Source organism: Rhododendron vialii, chromosome 11a (assembly GCF_030253575.1).
Source record: "Rhododendron vialii isolate Sample 1 chromosome 11a, ASM3025357v1".
NCBI classification, from domain to species: domain Eukaryota; kingdom Viridiplantae; phylum Streptophyta; class Magnoliopsida; order Ericales; family Ericaceae; genus Rhododendron; species Rhododendron vialii.
In genome coordinates, this window is record NC_080567.1 from 35,578,297 (window position 1) to 35,597,741 (window position 19,445).

General features: G+C 38.1%; 2 protein-coding genes across 4 annotated transcripts; both read right to left on the reverse strand.

Annotated features, from left to right (window-relative positions):
- Positions 1-102: 102 nt before the first annotated feature.
- On the reverse strand, positions 103-4,070 carry LOC131308542 (protein SRC2-like). Of its 2 annotated transcripts, XM_058335482.1 has the most exons (7): positions 3,792-4,070; positions 3,093-3,197; positions 2,824-2,950; positions 2,616-2,687; positions 1,036-1,081; positions 590-872; positions 103-500 (listed from the first exon to the last, which is right to left on the reverse strand). In XM_058335482.1, exons 1-7 carry the CDS (start codon positions 3,877-3,879, stop codon positions 463-465), a joined length of 759 nt encoding a protein of 252 aa, XP_058191465.1. In that variant the 5' UTR covers positions 3,880-4,070; the 3' UTR covers positions 103-462. The 2 variants fall into 2 exon arrangements, with proteins under 2 accessions (XP_058191465.1, XP_058191463.1); XM_058335480.1 differs by having other exon boundaries at positions 103-872.
- Positions 4,071-10,792: 6,722 nt separating this feature from the next.
- Positions 10,793-17,547, reverse strand: LOC131308535 (phosphatidylinositol 3,4,5-trisphosphate 3-phosphatase and protein-tyrosine-phosphatase PTEN2A). Of its 2 annotated transcripts, XM_058335473.1 has the most exons (14): positions 17,346-17,537; positions 16,231-16,335; positions 15,598-16,103; positions 14,871-14,972; positions 14,721-14,777; positions 13,658-13,723; positions 13,243-13,419; positions 13,021-13,107; positions 12,849-12,913; positions 12,566-12,642; positions 12,233-12,279; positions 11,972-12,102; positions 11,769-11,838; positions 10,793-11,533 (listed from the first exon to the last, which is right to left on the reverse strand). In XM_058335473.1, the coding sequence occupies exons 3-14, from the start codon at positions 16,024-16,026 to the stop codon at positions 11,012-11,014; spliced, it is 1,830 nt and encodes a 609-aa protein (XP_058191456.1). In that variant the 5' UTR covers positions 16,027-16,103; positions 16,231-16,335; positions 17,346-17,537; the 3' UTR covers positions 10,793-11,011. The 2 variants fall into 2 exon arrangements, with proteins under 2 accessions (XP_058191456.1, XP_058191455.1); XM_058335472.1 differs by lacking the exon at positions 16,231-16,335 and having other exon boundaries at positions 17,346-17,547.
- Between the last annotated feature and the right edge of the window lie 1,898 nt (positions 17,548-19,445).

The window sequence follows — 19,445 nt, forward strand, 5'->3', positions numbered from 1 at the left end:
AGTCGGGACTGTTACACCCAAAAGTAGTTTCATCATCTAATTGCAAGCACAGTGGCACCCATGTCAACTTCAACATACAAGGGTCCGAGAGAATCAAAGGCATGAGTGCACAAATAGTTTTATCACATATTTCCTCAAATAAAATAACAGTGCTTGCTTATTACAATGAGTCCAACACTCAATATTAACACACCTTAAGAGTAAAGTCCACATAGAACGACTTCTGACCAAAGAACAAATAAAACAACCAATGAACAAGCACTCGTGTTAGAAGAACATATTGATATACAACATATCAACAGTTTCATCTAACTAACAGCATAGAAAATTGCCATGAACAGAACTGAAATACTGATGTTAGGGCGGAAGGATGCAATGTCATCATAACAAAACCTACGACAAAAGTCATGTCAATTGCAAATCCTATTTCTTGAATTCGGCCATGTAGAAGCTTTATTGGTCTCAGTATGGTGGTGGACGATAGATGCCAGGGAACGGACCTGATAGAAAAGAAAAACAGAACTTCAGAAAATTATTGATAACTGCTGTTATAAAGCAGAAAGAAGTAGGGAGGAGAAATATGAATCACCTGGACTATTATACGAGGAAGACTCCGGATATGGTGATGGGGGATATGCCGGAGGTGGTGGGTATGGTGGAGGGGGATATGCCGAAGGTGGAGGGTAAGCAGTTGACTGATGGTTAGGGTATGGGGCTGCTGAATTTGGCTGGTGTGAAGGGTACGGCGATGGTGCTGGGTAGCCAGAGCCTGGCAATGGATAAGAGGCTACATGTGGCGGCTGTGGTGTAGAGTACGGAGCGGCTTGGGAAAGATATGGTGGAGCTAAAGGAGCATAGCTTGCTGCTGGTTTCTGCAAGAATACGACAACAATCTTATAGGCTAGCCACCATAGATACTTAAATGAAGTAAAAAAAAGAAAAGAAAACATTACAGTGAAACATAATGAATTACTCGTAACTCAGGGCATTTCTTACATTTCTTCTAAGCAATAAAGCACAGAACATGGAGCTTACCTTGGCATTAGCGTAATGCAGTATGAGTCTAATTTCTCCGGAAGACCTGTAAGAAGAAAACAAAAAGGTGCATTAGAAGTTTTGATAAGGTCATGTTTTCAGAATACTTATGAACTAGCCAAGTAATTTAATAATTAACAACATGCAACAAAAGCAGGAAACCAATTTAAAGGAAATCGAGTTAACATCATCGAATGTTTGGTTCGATTATTTTAATTCAAGTCAGTTGCCATGGCATACAGTTCATTGTAGACCAATCTTGAATTAGAGTAAGATTACAATCGAATCATATGCCCAATACTCCACCAATACTCATCTGAAGTTTGCCAACCAAATCATACACACAATGTGCTGAACCAACTACAAATGCAATATATTACTAGTTTGGAATTGCACAAGTCAAAATCCAACCCCTAAATGTGCTGCGAAAGGCTATTTCATGCGGAAGCATAGTTGTCAAGGGCGAAAGGCGCACCGAGGCGCAAAGTTCTATTGGACCTGAGGCAAGAGGCGTAAGGCGAGGCGCGCACCTTTTTGAAGAGAGGCACATCTATGTGAAAAAATAATTATTTCTGAAAATAATTGTGTTATGTGCACTTTTTTTTTTTAAAAAGCTTGCTTTTTTGTGCATTTTCTTGAAAAAAACGCGTTTTTTTGAAAGAAAGCACGTTTTTTTGATCGATTTGAAAGAAGCGCACTTTTTTGCGCCTGGTCGCTTTTCTCGCCTTGTCAGCAAGGCACTGGGGGTGCGCCTCGCCTAGACTTGGGTCTAGGCGTGCCTTTGACAAGTATGTGTGGAAGCATGTGGTGTTCACACAAAAATTGGAAAACGCATATCTACACTACTCTTATTGTTGATACCGACAAGTTTACATTGCACCAATGACAATTGGGCAATTATTTCAGCATTTTATGTAGTTATGCATTTTGTGTAGTTGCAGTCTATTGTGCCCTGAGTGGATCAAACCAAAGCCAAAATACACACAGACACGTATACAGAGAATTACGTGGTTCTCCAAACTCGGGTACTCCACGGAGGAAATGGAGCTATTTTCAGATAGGTAGAGCTTTACAAATGAGGCCTCTCACTTCACCACACTCTGCTACATAGCTAACCTCACAGGTCTCACTCAAGAGAGATACAATTATAGAGGCCAAAGGGCTTCTATTATAGACTAAGCTTGGAGCCCTATTCCTTCATCACGCCAAACATGGCATTCACTCCTTGGCTGGCTGAGAAGGACTGAGAATAGAGAAGTGGCCACACCAGTCTTCTCTGGTGTGCTAGCAAAAGTGAGGATGGGAGCCACCCAAAGTCAACATCGTGCAACCCTTAGATTGATGCAATCCGTACTATTGAAGAATCAATTTCCCAGAACCAGCTTCTCTTTTACTCTCCATCATAGCTCAGATTACCCTATCTATATTGTTAGCCCACCCTGATTTGCAATACAAACAAATAACCCAAACCTTTTCCAAGTGTAGATGGTTAAAAAACCCTGAGTATTCACATTACATTCAGGTTACAGCTCAGAATCATTAAGGCAATTACGTACAATAACGGAGAATAAAAACTTTACCTTCCGGATTTACTCTGAAGTGGCCAAGAGCTGTCGTCGTACCCCTCGGAAAGAACCTTCTGCAACCGAACACTACGTATAATAACGCCACCAGAAGAAAATGAGACAATCTGATATTGAAACTAAGCAAAAACAGCAATACCTCGTTCCTTCAATAAAAAGTAGTAGTCCAAAGAAATATAAGAAAGAAAGAAAGAGTGACTCTTACTTCCCGGTGCCGATGAAGTCGTCAAAATTGATGGTGTTGCTGTTCCAAACCACGATCTTCAGTTCCCGTAGCCCTTCAATCAGCGAGATCGTGAACTTCTCTTGGAACGTAGGGTTTTTGCCCCCGTCTGTGTTTCAGAAACCAATTCAAATTTTCACTTTTTTTTTTATACCAAATTATTAAAAAGAAAAAGATGAATCTGACAATTACCATACAGTATATAGTTAAATACTAAACATTTAAATATATACATATTATATACACCGTACCTGTGCATGTACGGGTACGGAACTTGGTGCTGCCGTACTCGAGGCAAACGTAGGGATCTTGCCTTGAAATCCATTCGGTGTTCTTCAATTTCGTACCACTAACCACTGTATTACATAGTATTTTTTACCAGTTACTACTACTACTACTACTACAAAATCCACTACTGAAAACACGAAAAAAAGAAGATATTCTGATTCTAATATAGAGACGGGGTAAAGATTAATATGTATGTAACCCATGGAAAGGAAAGGAACATAAAAGAGAGGAAGATGAGAGAAAAATGGGAGGTCCAATTTATTATCAGAGCATCTCCAGTTTTGACCCATTTTAATACTCAAATTTAAAAATGAGGCAAAAATAACAAAATTTCTTTTCACTCTTTGACCTAAACCCTTCCCATTTTGGGTTTTACCCAAATTTGAGACAACTTTTGCCTTTTTCTCCGACGGCTGGTTAGAGAGAGAAAGAGGAAAATGTGTAAAATTTGGGTTTGATGGTTGGTGATGTGTCTACCAAAATGGATTTTTACCCAAAATTTGACTCAAATTTAAAAAAAAATACGGTGAAGGCTGGAGATGCTATTAACCATCCTTGAAATTCTAATTTTCTTTTGCTCTTTCTCTTCCAACAAAACAATCGTTTTCCTTTCCTTTCCATGAGTTCTAAACAGAGCATAAAGAAGGTAGGGGCGTACGTACCTGTGACTTCAAGAAGCTGGCCCTGAATACCACTAATCGACGACGTTGAAGGATAAGCAACTGCCGGTGGAGCTGACGAATGGTACATCCTCTCTCTCTCTCTCTCTCTCTCTGTGAAAAGTAGAGTAGCTTCCAAATTGCCTTTGCGTTTCCTAAACCGTTCGCGATGAGTAACAGTTTTTTCTGATTCAACTCCTCTTTGGGAAAACACTGCGCAACTGTTCTCCTTCTTTCTTCTTCTTCTCTGTATATAATATACTACTCCGTACACGGAAGGAAGAGCTGAGTCGCGGTTGAGAGGCGGTTCAATTTAATATCCGCGTGCCACGTGCGTTTTCTTTTGAGAAAAGATCTCCTCAGCCCGTTGAAAAGTTCCGCAAATAGGAAAATTCAAACATATCCAGATATCCTCGTCATTCACTTTTTTAGTATTTTATTTATTTTTTTACAAAAGTGAAAGGTATTGTATTGATAAAATTCAACGGACACTTACACAACGAAATTCATTACAAATAATTTGGACAAATTCAAACTAATCATCTAACTGATACATAACAAGAAGGGGAAATTTCTAGCCGGCCCTACTTTTTTTATGGATTTCATGCAAACCCTATTTTGTAAGTGTTATTTCATTCAGACCCTTTTTAAATATGTTTTTACTATTTTGCCTTTTTCACTTTTCAACACCCACAAAATTCACACCACTTTGAAGAATTTACACCCCAAAAATTCACACCCTAAAGAATTCACACCTCTCAGAAGAATTCACACCCCTTTACAGAAATTCACAACCCCCGAATTTACATCCCTTTGCAGAATTTACACCCTCCAAATTCACACCCCTTTGCAAGAATTCACACCTTCAAATTCACATCTTTTTGCAGAATTTATACCCCCTTTACAAGATTTCACACACCAAAAATTCACACTCTTGTCATTATTCACACCATCAGAATTCATATTTTTGAAAAAAGACACAATTTGCACGCAAATGAGGAATTCACACTTTCAAAAAAAACACAATTCACATCCAAATGAAGAATTCACACTTCAAAAAAAGACTTAATTCATATTATCAAATTAAGAATTCACACTCCCAAATTAACAATTCACAGCTCCTTAAAATCCACCTATTGTACGTCGTAGTTTTAAAGGGATAGATTGTAAAAAATCAGTATTCACATTCCAATTACACTTTTCACACCCAATTTTTTTTTTTGCTTTCAGTAGTCAACATTAAGATAACCTCAAATCACCTTTTTGTTGCAATTGAGCACAAAACACCTGGGTTAGGGTTTTGTTTTGCACATCTGGAAGGAACGACGTTGGAGTGTGATATCATGCTTGATTGGTTCTGCCATGGGTATTAAGGTTTTGGTTTGATGGAGGTAGGTTTGTGAACAAGGGGGAGGTAGGTGGGTGAGAAAGGGTGGCAATAGCTTTAATGTTTTAGTAGGTTCAAAGTTCTACAAAATACAAAATTTGTAAACGACAACACTGCACTCGTTTCATTAGAAAAATTTCCTGTAATGTTATTATTATTATTATTTTATATAAAGTACTGCACAAAACTTGTATTCGATCGATTGGTGGATTTTATGCAAAACTAATACAATGAAGCTAACATAATAAAGTCCATTTAGTGGTCCAACTGTTTTTGTTTGTTTCAAAGTGTACCCTCTTAATTATAGTACAAGTAGTTGATTACATATATAGGATCATACTAATATTTAGCTATATAAGTAACCTCGCATAAGTAGGTAACGTATAACATAAAAGTCAAGCAAGTAAGACCTATGTTTTCTCACAATATGCTCTTGAAGTCTAAGTTGGACAACGGTTAAATAGTACGTATAGTTTAGATTTAAAATAAGTAATAACCACAGTTAGTAACTTAGATTTACGCTCTCGGAAAGTGATCTACCCAATCTATCTAAGGCCGAGAGTTGATCCTATGCTCTGATACTATGTTGTAACGCCCTGATTTTTCAAATAATTTCGGGCGCATTACTCTTAAAATATGCTGAATTTTACAAACTTCTAGGCCCCCATTTATCCTTATACAAAAATTACAATTTCAAAATAATACAAAAATCTATGTACATTTATTTAACAAAAGCAACTCCAGAGCAACTCTAGTTTTGACATGAATTCCAAGCAACGTTGACCTAGACTTCGTTCCAGGGGTCCCACCTTTATCAACTGCTCTACGGTGGAATCCTGCACGCTCTGACAAATTGAACGCCGAAGCAAACGATTTGTCATGATACAAACGTATCCGAAGTGATAATTCACCAAGTAGAAATCCTAAAACCCAATACCACAATATGCATGCAGATCAACAATATAATAACTCATAATACATGGAAGGTACAGAATAATAACACATCGTCTTTTCTTTACTATCCATCATCTTACATGTAATCTAAGAATCCTCTCCACGAGATCCTTTCCTCCCACATCTACTAATTACAACCGTCTCATAGGTCCACCATTCCTCTTGCTTATCCTGTACCAGGGTCTCAGGTGAGCGCAACTAAATTATGTATCTAGTATGTTCTCACTTAAGACCATAACAGGAGGATCGAGTCATCCCATGACGCATCGTACATTAGGGTCGGACTTCCACTACCCCATGCTAACTATAACCGTCTCATGTGACTCATTCTCTTTCCCAAGAGAAACTTTCCATGACGTATCATACATTAACGTCATGACATTTCTCAACACTGGGCCCCATTGATTACCCATTTCAACACAGGGCCCCATTGGTTGCCCTTGCCATCGCCATGGCTCAAAACACAATTCACAACTCACACTTTTAACATTTTACCATTTTCCATTTATTTATCATCGTCTACATGATTCACTACTCGTAACCACCCCGTGAACCTATTTGTCCAATCTACAACCACAATAAAATATCACATAGTTTAATATTTCAACGAAAGTACTAACATGCATGCTAACAACACATAACCATGCGATAAAATTTATTATGCGATAAAATTAATCCTGTCATAGAATTAATCATGCGAGTAACAAAATAAATATTCAGTCAAACAATTAATTACTACACTTAAAATTAAGTCTATTTCTCTCATTTTAGAAATTTTATAAAACATTTCTATTATTTAAACATTATCTTTAACTCTCATATTATTCATAGATTTTGCAAACTAATTTTATATTAGAAAATACTTATTGCTAAATTTAGTATTTACTAACTATATTAAATATTAATATGAGATTTTCATAACAACAAAATTATGCGAGGCTATTTTAGTCAATATTTATTAGGGTTAAAGATTAACTAATATATAATCTAAAATATTTCTTGTTTACAATCTAAATAAATTTTTACTAGTAAAATATTCTTGTTAATATTTCATAAACATTTATCTACCCCAATAATTTATTAAGCACGTAAACGTTCACTCAAATACAAATCAACAATGCATCATCAATAGTAATTTCACAATCAAACACTTGTTAAACGATCATAAATTTTCATAGGGTATAACACTAATCATTCCAGCACAACCGGACTGAATTTTAATATAAACAAGACTAAAAATAAATTGACAATTTAACAGTAGGTTATCATCTTCAATAAACTTTAAATCTAAGTCCTAACTCCATTAAAATGGAGATTAAGGTTTCGGGTTTCCAAAAAACTACCTCAAATGCGATTCTAAATCTGGATAAGTATTGTACGGTGTTCGTAGATCGCCGTGGTGGTTTCGAAATCTCGAGGCGGCGTCCGGCAATACTTCGTCGGGGCCCGCGGTGCGGCGTACATAGGAAACAATTTGAGTGTGCACTGTGCACACACCCACCGCTGAAAATGGCGGGTCACGGAAGGCGGGGTGGTGGTGGGTGCGGGCCGGAGGGGGTGGAGGAGTCCGATGGTGGGGAGAGGAGGTGGCTGCCAGAGTGGGTTAACCAAATGATGGTGGGGGCCGAGAGGTGGCTCGGTGGTGACGGGCCGGAAGAGTTGTCCGAAAGAGGAGGTGCTGCGGGGCTGGCTGTCCTCTCTCTCTTTTTTTTTTCCTACTAATTTACAGTGGTGACGTTGTTAAATTTTTTGTGAATCTTCGGAGTGAGGGAGGGTTTTATAGGAGAGAGGGGAGAGATGGAATGTGGACGTGGGTGCAAGAATGGAGGGAGGTGATGAATGATTGCTGCTGAAATTAAGGAGTAGAGAGGTAGAGGTGGTTCGGCATTGGGAACAAGGAGGGAGAGAGAGAGAGAGAGAGAGAGAGAGAGAGAGAGAGAGAGAGAGTCGGCAGAGAGATGAGGGAGTGAGGGAACATGGTTCCTAAAATTTTGGGATGGGTACGTAGTGCTAGGTTTGGGTAGGGAAAAAAATTATTTATATGTATGTGTATGTATATATGTTGAATAAAAAGTAGTTACTGATTTTTATGAAATTTAAATAAATAATGAAACTAATTATAGAATAAATAATCGAGTAAACTTGTTAGTTTAATTAATTAATAATATTTTTTTTATTAAAAAAAATTAGGGCCAAAATTATGGTCGTCACAATTTTGGTGAATTCTTAGTGTGTGAATTCAACCCAGGTACACCTCTAATAGGTGTGAATTCTGAATTCTAAATTCACAATTCACACTCCCAAATTATACAATTTACATCTAAATTCAGAATTCACACCACAATTCACGCCCCTCATCGTTCTGAAATTTTTGGTGATTTGATCACACGCAACTGAGAATCTTTTAGGTTCTTGTGTTTTGTTTCTGTTACAACAACATAAATACACACATTCTTCATATCTATATCAGTATATATACATACAAATCTTTTTATCCCAAATGTAAATTAGTTTCATCAACCCACGACTCGGCATGCATTAGTGCAATGTCTTTCAAAACATTACAGTGCAACTCATAAGAGAGCCAGACAAAAAATCAAACCATTCGTTCCTTTCAAAAATCAGTAGAGCTTACTGATTCTTCGAAGCATTTAGATCTGCCACCTGTTTGAGCAAACTCTCGTCGTCGTCGTCTTCGAGAGCCATCTGGAAGGGCGACGATTCGAGCCCCTACACGATCGCGAGCATGATCTTCCTCATCTCTAACCAGAATTCCTCCAGATCTACCAACTCGCTCCCGTTGTAGTCGGACTTCCTGAAGATGTAGAGTCGGAGAGCCGTGCCAACTCCTTCGGCGCCGTCGCCACGTTGTTGCCGAAGTGCATTTCGAGGAGCCAGAACGACTCGAACGCCTTGCGTAGCTCATATCGAGACAGGACGCCGTCATGGTTGAGGTCAAGTTGTTGCTGCTTACTCTCGTCCATGGCTGATTTGGAGGAGAGAGAGAGGGGTTATCTCGGTCTGGCATGTAATAAAGGTGGAGAGAGAGGTTTTTGGCAAATAGTAGTAAAGGAGAGGTATTTTGGATAGTTCACTAAAAACGGGACTCATGTGAATAGGTTTTGACATGGGGTGGACCTAGACAGCTAAAAGGAAACAAAACTGGGCCGGCCAGTAAGAACCCAGAATGAGGCGATTGATGTCTTTCATCCCCAGCCCAGACATCGCCTGACACACCTTCTGCTGAGCGAAAAATTCTTATATCCTATAGCAGTCTAAAAAAGAGATACATTGCTAGCCAAGAAAAAAGAAGAGCCCAGACGATCAAATGAACTTCGGCCAGAAATGAACACACTAATGAATTTCTAGCAAACCACTAATAGATACATATTAATCTACTCGAGCCCGAACATTAAACAAAACGTCCAAAGGCGAACTTTATTACTCTTACAAGGAGAGACAAAACTCCCACAGTAAGAGATAAAACTTCCAGATCTTGCTCTAAATCCAGCCACCCAAAAACCGCTGAATGGATCACAATCCTCACTGCCTCCACCACTACTGTCACAAGGGCTACGGCGACGGATTACATATGGACAAACGACTCTGGTGACAGCGAAGCCTACGGAACCAAGAGGGTCAAATGTAAGGGAGGAGAAAACGAAAAGTTGTGATTTTTAAATTTTAAGTTGATCGTGATTCCGTGATCAAAGCCAATGGACTCTAGCCCAAATGACAATTCCTTGACACTACCAATTGGGAGCCTTGGGTTCAAAGCCTCACTATAGGCGAGGTGGTGGTTTTTACTCCACGTTTCTTTCCCATTTTCTCTAGATATAGAGTAGTGTAAGTTCTCTCAACATCACGGGGAAAAATCGATCCAAAATTTTTAGTATTATATTTTCAAAATTGAAGTTGTTGTTCATTTTTTCAAAAAAGAAGTAATTCGTGTAATAGATTCCTGGCGTCCAATCAATTTTAGTTTTTTTCCCAAATTTCTGCACGTTGAGGTCTAACAAGTGATCTAACGAGGTCACTTGCGAGCTCAAGACGAGAACCGTATAGAAGGCACGACAAGCCCTCGTGTTCATGAATAGAACCCCACAAACTCTGTTGTGGAGCTCCCAATTCATGTTATCTCTTGAATCGGTCATTGTTGTCATCTTCAACTATCATGTTACAATTTACTGCATCTTGAAGCTAAATCTGAAAGTGTCAACTCACTCGGTACAGCTGAGTGCGGAGTAACGTTCGAAGGGTTCTCTACATGTATGAAGAGTTCTCCTCAAACAGTGAATCATCTCTTGTGCTGTAAACTGTGACATTACAGCTACCACACGTCAGTATAGTGTCGTAGCATCCCTGTATTAAGTAGTGGGAGAGTATGGGAAAGAAAGAATAGCACGATATTGAGCATGAATGACATCCGTAAACGTAATTCATCGCAATGTACTAACCATTAGAGATGGGAAAAAAAGACATTAGAGATGAATGACCACATCACAGTGCTTGCTTGGCTTTTATTCATAAACATTGAATATCCTCCATTGTCAATGCAAAATACTCCGTAATTAAAAACAAAAACAAATTGGCAATTTCTGGCGAACAATGCAAGAGTGGTAGCTCCAGTACTAGTAGCCAAGACAACCAAGAAGATAACAGGTTTTAAGCCAATCCACATTTGATAAAAGACAAATACAGTTGAACAATCATCACAACAATTGTTTGTGCAAGTAAGTAATTCTCAACCAGGCTTGGGAACTTTTACAATGAAATGAATGAAATCATCTGTTCTGGGAAAGGGGGCACTTTCAAACTGCTTATTGACTATTTATGTACAGATCTCATTCCTACACCACATATGCAACAGCCCCATGTTGGTTCACTCACTTTCGTAATCTTCATCATCTCCAAATGTGAAAACAGATGCATCAGCAGCCATTGCCTTGAAATCACTTACCTCTCCTACCGGAGTAGGAACCTCAGGACCGGATGCGGTTCCTCCGATGGGCACATTTCTTGGTTCAATAGTTGAGCTTGTTTTACCCAGAGAGATTTGTTGGGTCTCATTGGTTAAACTTGCTATTTGGGTTGAATTACTAGTTTCAGAAGTGGGGGATTTTGTATTGGCGGTCCCACCAGCTTCAGAAGTTGCTTTAGATTGCCTGCTTTTTGAAGAGGGTTCCTCGGCCTCACTGTCTGAGAATACATCATCTTTATTGTTGCTTTCTGGGTCTTTATTTAGATTTGTAGTGTCGGAATTTCCATCATCCGGGATAGGAGTGGCACCTGAACTTTCAACCGATTTATCAGTGGGAGTTCCAGTTTGAGGACTTGTTGGAACTGTCCCATTATAGTCCACAAGTACAACCTCAATCTGAAATCCAGGAGATGGGAGTTTCCTCTGCATAAAATCCAGAGCAGAAAATATAGAATCAGAAACATGCCTCAAAGCATGGAAGAATAAAAATCATAAGATTGACAAAAGCAAGGGAGCTGCTGTTTTATTTTGGTAGTCTTTTTTAAGGGAAGAAAATACTTAATTCCATAGAATTGGATAAGCAACTTCTAAAGTTACTTCCCAGGCGAACAATCTACATCATCATATTCATGGAATGAAAAGAAGAAGGTGATGTTACCTTGTCAAATCCATCAAGATCACTAGTGTTTAGGATTTTTCTGTTCTCGATCATTGTGGTGTTTAACCAACTGTAAGCGCATCAAGAGAAGACATACATTATACACCCAAGAAAGAGAAATGGAAATGTTTACGAGGGTAGTGCTTTCATTTCGTTTTGTTTGTGTTTAGGGCAAGGGGAAAGAGAGGTTCTAGTCAGCCTACCAGTAAAAATCTCCTTGGCGATCGTGGAAATGAATTTTGAAATCACCAGCCAATTCTGTCAGACCAGGCTCTCCAGGCAGAGCAAAAACCATGATCCCTTTCTTTGGGGCACTAAACCAAAAATCTTCAGGCTGCATAAATATGGAAGTGTGAAACAACTAAACTAAAACTACGGAATAGAAGAACAAAGTCGTCATTCCGAACCCAGACTTGGATAACACCAAAAAATAAAAATAAAAAAGAAGCAAAAAAAAAACCTACCGACAGATCCTTGGTTCTTGGATGCTTCTTTGTGGAGAAGAGAACACCTGGAAGTCAAGAAAGAAAGGGAAGGATCACCACTAGAGAGGCTTAATGTATAGACTATATGTGGTTTCACGTCCAAGGACCTTGGATTCACTTCTCCAAACAAAACAAAAAAAATTGTCCAAGGACCTTGACTGATACATGGTCATTGGATGCTGTCAAAGCTAGGAATGTAATTAAGAGGAATATGACCAAGCATAGTCGAAAGAAAAAGGATTCATAACCAAACTCAAGAATAGAATGGAGTATCATCAGATGCAAAGAAGAAACTGTCAGAAAGAGGCTTACCATTGTGATCGGAGACCATAATGGAGGGCCTAATCCAATATGGGCACCGGTGAAGCCGAAACCCCCTAAGCATGCATCTGCCCAAGTTTGATGTGGTACAAGTCAACAAATATAGGTGGATTTCATAATTAAGCTCTATTTATGACCTGATGCTCTGATAGAAGAGAACCTCCAAGAATGATACTTTAATATTGTTAAGGGTTCATAACGATAGGGAAAACTTACGTGTGTCACACTGAAAAGAAAAAAATGACATTCAATACACGCAGGACCAGAAATATACCTTCTCCCAGGCTGGTTTTCTCCATTGAAGTAGGTTAGGACTCGCTCAAAATATTTTACATACCTCTACAAGCACGCAAGAAAGAATGCCACCTCGTCAGATGAGATTTTAGGAAGGTAGCTAGAAAAATGCAACACTACTTTTGCAGAAAATCATATAGAAAGAGACTGACAATCTGACTTGGAAGCACAAGCCCCTTTCCATCAATACATCTTTTTTGGTTGTAGTAATCAATTGACTCCTCAGCTGTGGGAAAGAACTGCACAATGATGCAAATGTAGTGATGCAATTAGCAAATCAGAAAGCGGACAAACCTCACAAGATACAAGAGAACTATACATTTCCGACACACCCACAGAACACGTCGCATAAAACATACTATACAACAACCCACCTTCAAATATAGGAGGAGGCTAGATATCATTAGCCCTGTCCTTGCCATTCCAGCCTTACAATGCACAACCACGACATTTTCTATATCCTCCTTCAGCCATGAGTAAGCACTTTGACAAAATGACTTGATTAGATGAATTGGGGGGCAGTTGTGATCATCAAATGGAAAACTAGCCACCTGCAGATACAGTAAGATATATCACATTAGAAAAACGTCATCAAACTCTTTTACATGTATGATGAGAGCAGCCTTCTTAAAACAAAGCACTCATAGTAATGAATACCTACGAGTAATAACTGAATAAAAGTGATCTATGCGAATATTCCATGACCATCATTCATGTGCAGGGCAATCAAATTTGGTGCAGCAGAATCACTCAAAGGTACAACTCAAAAAACAACATGAAATAGCACACCTTTCCTTCAAACAATGATGCATCATAGAGCCTCTCAGAACAAAGGTTGTATACTTTGTATTTATCCTGCATACAGTAACAGGAATCAGACAAATGTGAACACCAACAATAGGGTTAGAAAATTATACAATCTATTTTCCCCTTTATCTCTTTTTGAAAAGGTTAGCTTCTATTGAAAAGTATCAACAATAAGAAATGGGCCTTTTATTAGACAGACTTTAACCCAATCAACATTAATGTTAACAACAAAATGCAGATACGCATATTTATAGTAACTTCAGCGCAGAATCCACGTGGGCCCCATTGGTTTTCTGCTGGCATGGACAGAGATTTGCCAGTCAATGTCAAAAGTTCAGGTTTATCGCTCTGAAGATATCTTCAAGCTTGGGACTTTGGAAATTAAGTGCTCAATATTTCCAGTACTGGATTTCTAGTGCCTAAAAATGATCTATTGACAGCAAATTAACAACAACAGACATGATCTAACCTAAACAAAACAGCAGAAACAACCCACATAAATCAGGAAAGACAACATAGCGGAGTTCTATTGGACAAACAAGTTAGGCAACAGAAATGATAGTCTGTTACTATCTTTCTCGAAACAGAAGGCCCCCCTACTTTCAAGAGAGTAATATCCCTATAAAGACCATCACTCAAAAGAAAATATTATAGCAGCTCAAGAGGCTTGCAGATAAATGCTGATCTGGCCATCCTCTCTTACCAACCAGAACTTGAATTATTCATGATAACACAAAGTGGCCATGAAATTACAAATCCACTACACTAGTGACTACACAAGTACATCTAATCCACCACAACTTTGTAGACATAAGAAGAAAAAGAAAGGCCCAGCACCAGCAAGCAAACTAGAAAATGTTGCATAGTGCCATTCTAAAAGAGCCTTGAAAAGCCAGTGCCTACAATATTTCACACCAGAAGTAAGTTTTTAGCACTGATATCATGCATTTTCAGATAATTATCTCCACAAATTTGAAGGCGCAATATTTTTGTAATAATGCTACACAGCTTTACAGTATTGAGCATCATAATTGAATGTCCTTACCTTGTGATGAGTTTCAAAGAACTTGATCACTTCTTCCATGTGGTTCCGGTAAAAACCCTGCAACACATTTTCAAAAAGTCCAGATGTCAATAACATAAGTGAGCCATGGTAAATAATTGGTTCCTGCAGAGAACTTTCTAGTTTACTTACCTCAACATACCCAAAAAAGCCAGAGCTCATATCACCAGCGGGAAACCCCATAGCAATAATATTTTCTGTGATGTACGTCATATCTAAATCGAACCCTCCTTCCTAAGAAACAAGAAGAGTCACTTTGACACAGCAACATATAATGGTACTCTTATTAGACATAAACATGACATAAAAAACCAAGCAAGATAGACAATATCTTCATATAAAGTATCACATAGCCATGCGTTCTTTGCAGTCATGCATCAAGAATTCTATATCACTAACGGACGGGGCCTTACTATCTTATTTAGTTCGGATCATCGTGCCATTCAAAAGAAGATGTCCAATATGTTGGCAATCTAGGTGAGAAACATATAATGAGCTTCTTACGAATCTTATCTATGATGTTCATCACAGGTGGGGAAAAATTAAAGCACACAAAGACCAAAAACATTACTCCTGTCTCCCGCAATCCAAGCAAAAAGCTTGGGGAAGGGTTGGTAGGGCAGTCCAATACCTGGACACATACCCACACCAGATACTCAATTACTCATGCCATAGACCATGAGAAATAGTGTGGGGTTTGAGGAATGCCCAATGTTGTTAAGCTAGCAATAGATAATCCTCGATACCAGTTGCAAGGCAACGATTTAATAAGTTAAAGGGGGGCTCAAAATATCATGCTAAAATACACAAAATGAAAAGAAAATCACAGCAGACAGCAGTAATGATATTAGTAATCTACCTGGTATCTTCGTTTGTTCTGAGAGACAACATGTCGAGCTTTGACCTGCACAGCCTTCACGGCACTCTTAGACGAGTCAACTAACCCTTTAGTAAGGGTTCCAAATAAACCAGGTTGTGCTGTTGTTGAAGCTACATCAGAATTCTCATCTGGTTGAGAAGCTTTGGGAGACAAGCGAGATGCCAACCCACCAGTGAAACGAGCAAATGTCGATTTTCCAGCATTTCCTGATGGTGATTCATCCTGAGAGCCCATCAATGGCTGAGGAATTTTTAAACTTTTGGCCCATGTGGATATGCCAGAAGCAGAGAGCTTAGATGGAGCATCACGCGGAGAATTTTCTGGTCCAGAATCTGAAGCAGTAGGAGCTTGTACATCTGGAGGTTTAACAGGTTGTGGAGTTGATAAATCAGCAGAACCCAAATCCATACTGCCACCCCAAGAGACCTCAACAGAAGGAGTTAACTCAGCATGTAACGTGTTTCTAGTTTACTCCATAACCACAGCTGCACCATAACAAAATAGCCAAAAAAAGAGAGGAAAAAAAGACATGAGAACGTAGGTATAAGGGGGGAAAAGGTACATATTTAAAGTTAGTAAAAGAAGCATTAAACAATATAATAGAAAGACAACTGTTCGATTTGTCCAAAAATAAGCATGATATCGCTTGAGAAGTAGGACGTATGGGCAGGCTAATACTTTTGCAACTAGAGCCCTGCTTTTCCACGGCAGTTCAATCTATATATACACATGTTGAAGAAGGTAATCATGTAAATGAACTGAAAGTGTTATTTTTGGAAAATGTCCTTTGCTTCAGACCATATATGTTATTAGTATGACAATTGACATAAATTAGAGATAACAGGTAAGTTCCTTTAGCCTTTAGCCAAATTTTTACATAACAAAAAATGGTAGCCAAGAAGCTAGAACATGGTAGCTAACCTTATCTCATATAACAATCAAATCAAAATACAGTTCAAGATTATTATTATCTTCGGTGTTGTAGCAATACTTTCCATCTGCGCCGTTCAAAAAAAAAATACTTTCCTTCTGCCAGGAAGGGACCTCCTTATTCCTAGTCCCATTATCTTCAGTTAAAGTTCATCATCATTTTAAACTGATTACTTAAAATGTAAAAAACCATTTTAGTTACCAACTATCTTAGCGAGCAAAAAACCAAACAAACCTCCACGCAACGCATGACGACTCTGGTTGCACTCGAGTTACCACGGCATAAAACACGATAAATCACTTTGCTTAGTTACCTAATTGGCTATTTTCTAACCCGTGGTTTAAACTTGGAAAAATTCCTCATTCTCTTTCATCATCTACAGCATAGACACAGAGGCGGAAGAATCGCACATCATACAAACACAATATTGACAAATTTCGAAAAAAGTCAAAGACGGAAAGATCGTTGTTTCCATCTAACTGCAACAAAAAAAACGCCTCAAGAAATAAATGAAAGGAAAAATAGAGAGAATTTATTTTCATCGAGTAATAGTTGCCAGTACAGACTAAAGACTTGTCAATTGGCCGAACTGGATAAATAGGAGCCTCAATTCATGAACTCAAAGCGATGAATCCGCTTTATTTCACTCATTCCTTTTCCGATCTCCAATCCGTCGAGTTTTCTCAACGAACGAGCACGCGTCTTTACTAACAAGCGAATACCTGTGTACGTATATGCTGGTAGCGTGATAGTATGTAGCAAGGAGATAGAAAGAGAGAGGAGAGCTAGAAGTCACCGGAAAGGAGGAAACGACGGAGGCGGTGATTGCGGAGGTTTTGGTCCGTCCTTGTCGTCGTCGCGGTGGTTTTCGTTCTTCTTCGTCCCTATCCGTGTGCCATGGAGATGAAGTGACAGATTAAAGAAACAAACCCTTGATCCGGTTTTTACTGCATTTGTCCCACTCTTCTTTTCTTATTCTCAATTGGACCTCTCGAGTCCTGATGGATTTTATGGCCTGGGGGGCCTAATGAAATAAACCAAACCAACAGTCATAACAGCTTACACGAGTTTCGACTAATTTTGAGAGACCTAGAGCGAATGCATAATTAATGTCACGGCGAAGCCTCTTACAGACTACACGTAAAAGAGTTGCTAGAACATAGGAGGCGAACCTTACACATGTCTAATAGTAGCATTTGATACTAATTTTGGTGTGTACCAATTATGGACGTTAACAGATTTTTCATATAACATACAGTAGTTACGAACTACTGTGTATGTGTTGGCTCGATACCACGAAGATGCGAATGAGTTTTTTCAAAAAAAAAAAAAATTATATGAACCAAATAAACACGCTATAGATCACTAAGGTCCTGTTCTGCTAAGGTTATCATTTTTTAAATATTTATTTCACGCTGTGCGAGACATGTCATTCTTTCACAATATATCACATTTTATTCTAATAAATAAGTATTTCCCTCAAGGAATGGGGCCAAAAAAAGCACTTAAATTTTCAAATCCCTTGCTATTACTATTTGAGATTCTAGTGGTCGGTGCACTACAGCATTCCGGATCCAATAGGTTGTGCAACCCCATATATAAAAAATTAGCTTACAAAATTAGAAGTTAGGCCCCGTTTCAGAAACCTTCTTAAAAAATAAACAAACTTATTTTACATTTTCAAACAAAAAAATAATGTAAATAAAAAATAATTTTTCAAAATTTTTTGCACCGTATTAAATATCTCAATGAGATCTATCAAACAAGATCCATAGTGATAGAAAAATTATTTACATAAGCACATGATTTTTGAGCTTGAAATTGCTTTATTAAAAAATAAGTACCTATTTATCGTTCCTAAGCAGTAGTAATGAAGTTTCAAAAATCAAACCCTTGATCCGGATTTTACTGCATTTGTCCCACTTTTCTTTTCTTAATTCTTGTTCTCACGTGGGCCTCTCGTGTCCTCATAATTATGGGGGCCTTATAAAATTTATACTCCATTTCTTTATTAAACCAAGCAATCGGCCATGTTTTTTTCCCCCTTTTTTTCCATCACTCATGTATCCAGATCATTTTCTGTGAATTTCGACTAATTTTAAGATATCAATCTCACTGGCCACCAACTAATACCCAATTTAAGTTGAGACAAAGCTTCGTATGAATTGGGCGTAAAAGAGTTGATGGCACCTTGGAGGTTTCGGATCCTAATCATGTTTGATAGCATTTGATACTAATTTGGGTGTTTACTTGATTACCAATTGTGCGCGTTAACAAAAATTCCAGATAACCTATGGAGTAGTTATGAACTAGAAGATAAAGAGTGTGTTTTTTTTTTTTGGGTAAAGAGAAGATAAAGAGTGTTAGTTCGTATTCTTTGTCAAGATTCCATTCAATTATTATAATCTTTCAATGTTCGCGCAGTTATTCTATAATAGTAGTCATATTTGAGATTAAAAAAAAAAGTTGTGTAAGCTTGTGTAGATCTTTAGTTAATTTTTTTAATATGTAAACAAACTTTTTCATTTTTGAATAAAGGTACGCAATATATATCCAAAAAATTAAAAAATTTGATAAAGACAAAAAAATACGAATGATCAAACAATAAATTTTTTAAAGATAATTTATTAAGAGGAGAAAAGAGCAAAGCAAGTAATTTGGCATTTCGAGTTAATGTGTACTTGTCGGCTCGATACTAAGGAGATACGAATGATTTTCTTTAAAAAAAAATGTGAAGTATTTTTCAAACCACACTTTAGAAAGAAAAAGAAACCGCGGTTAAATTTTATCACTGGCCATTTTTGGAGATACTAGTTGCAGCAGTGCGCCCCACATATGAAAATTCGCTTGAAAATTAAGTTACTGCTAGTAATGAAGTTTCAAAAATCACCAAAAT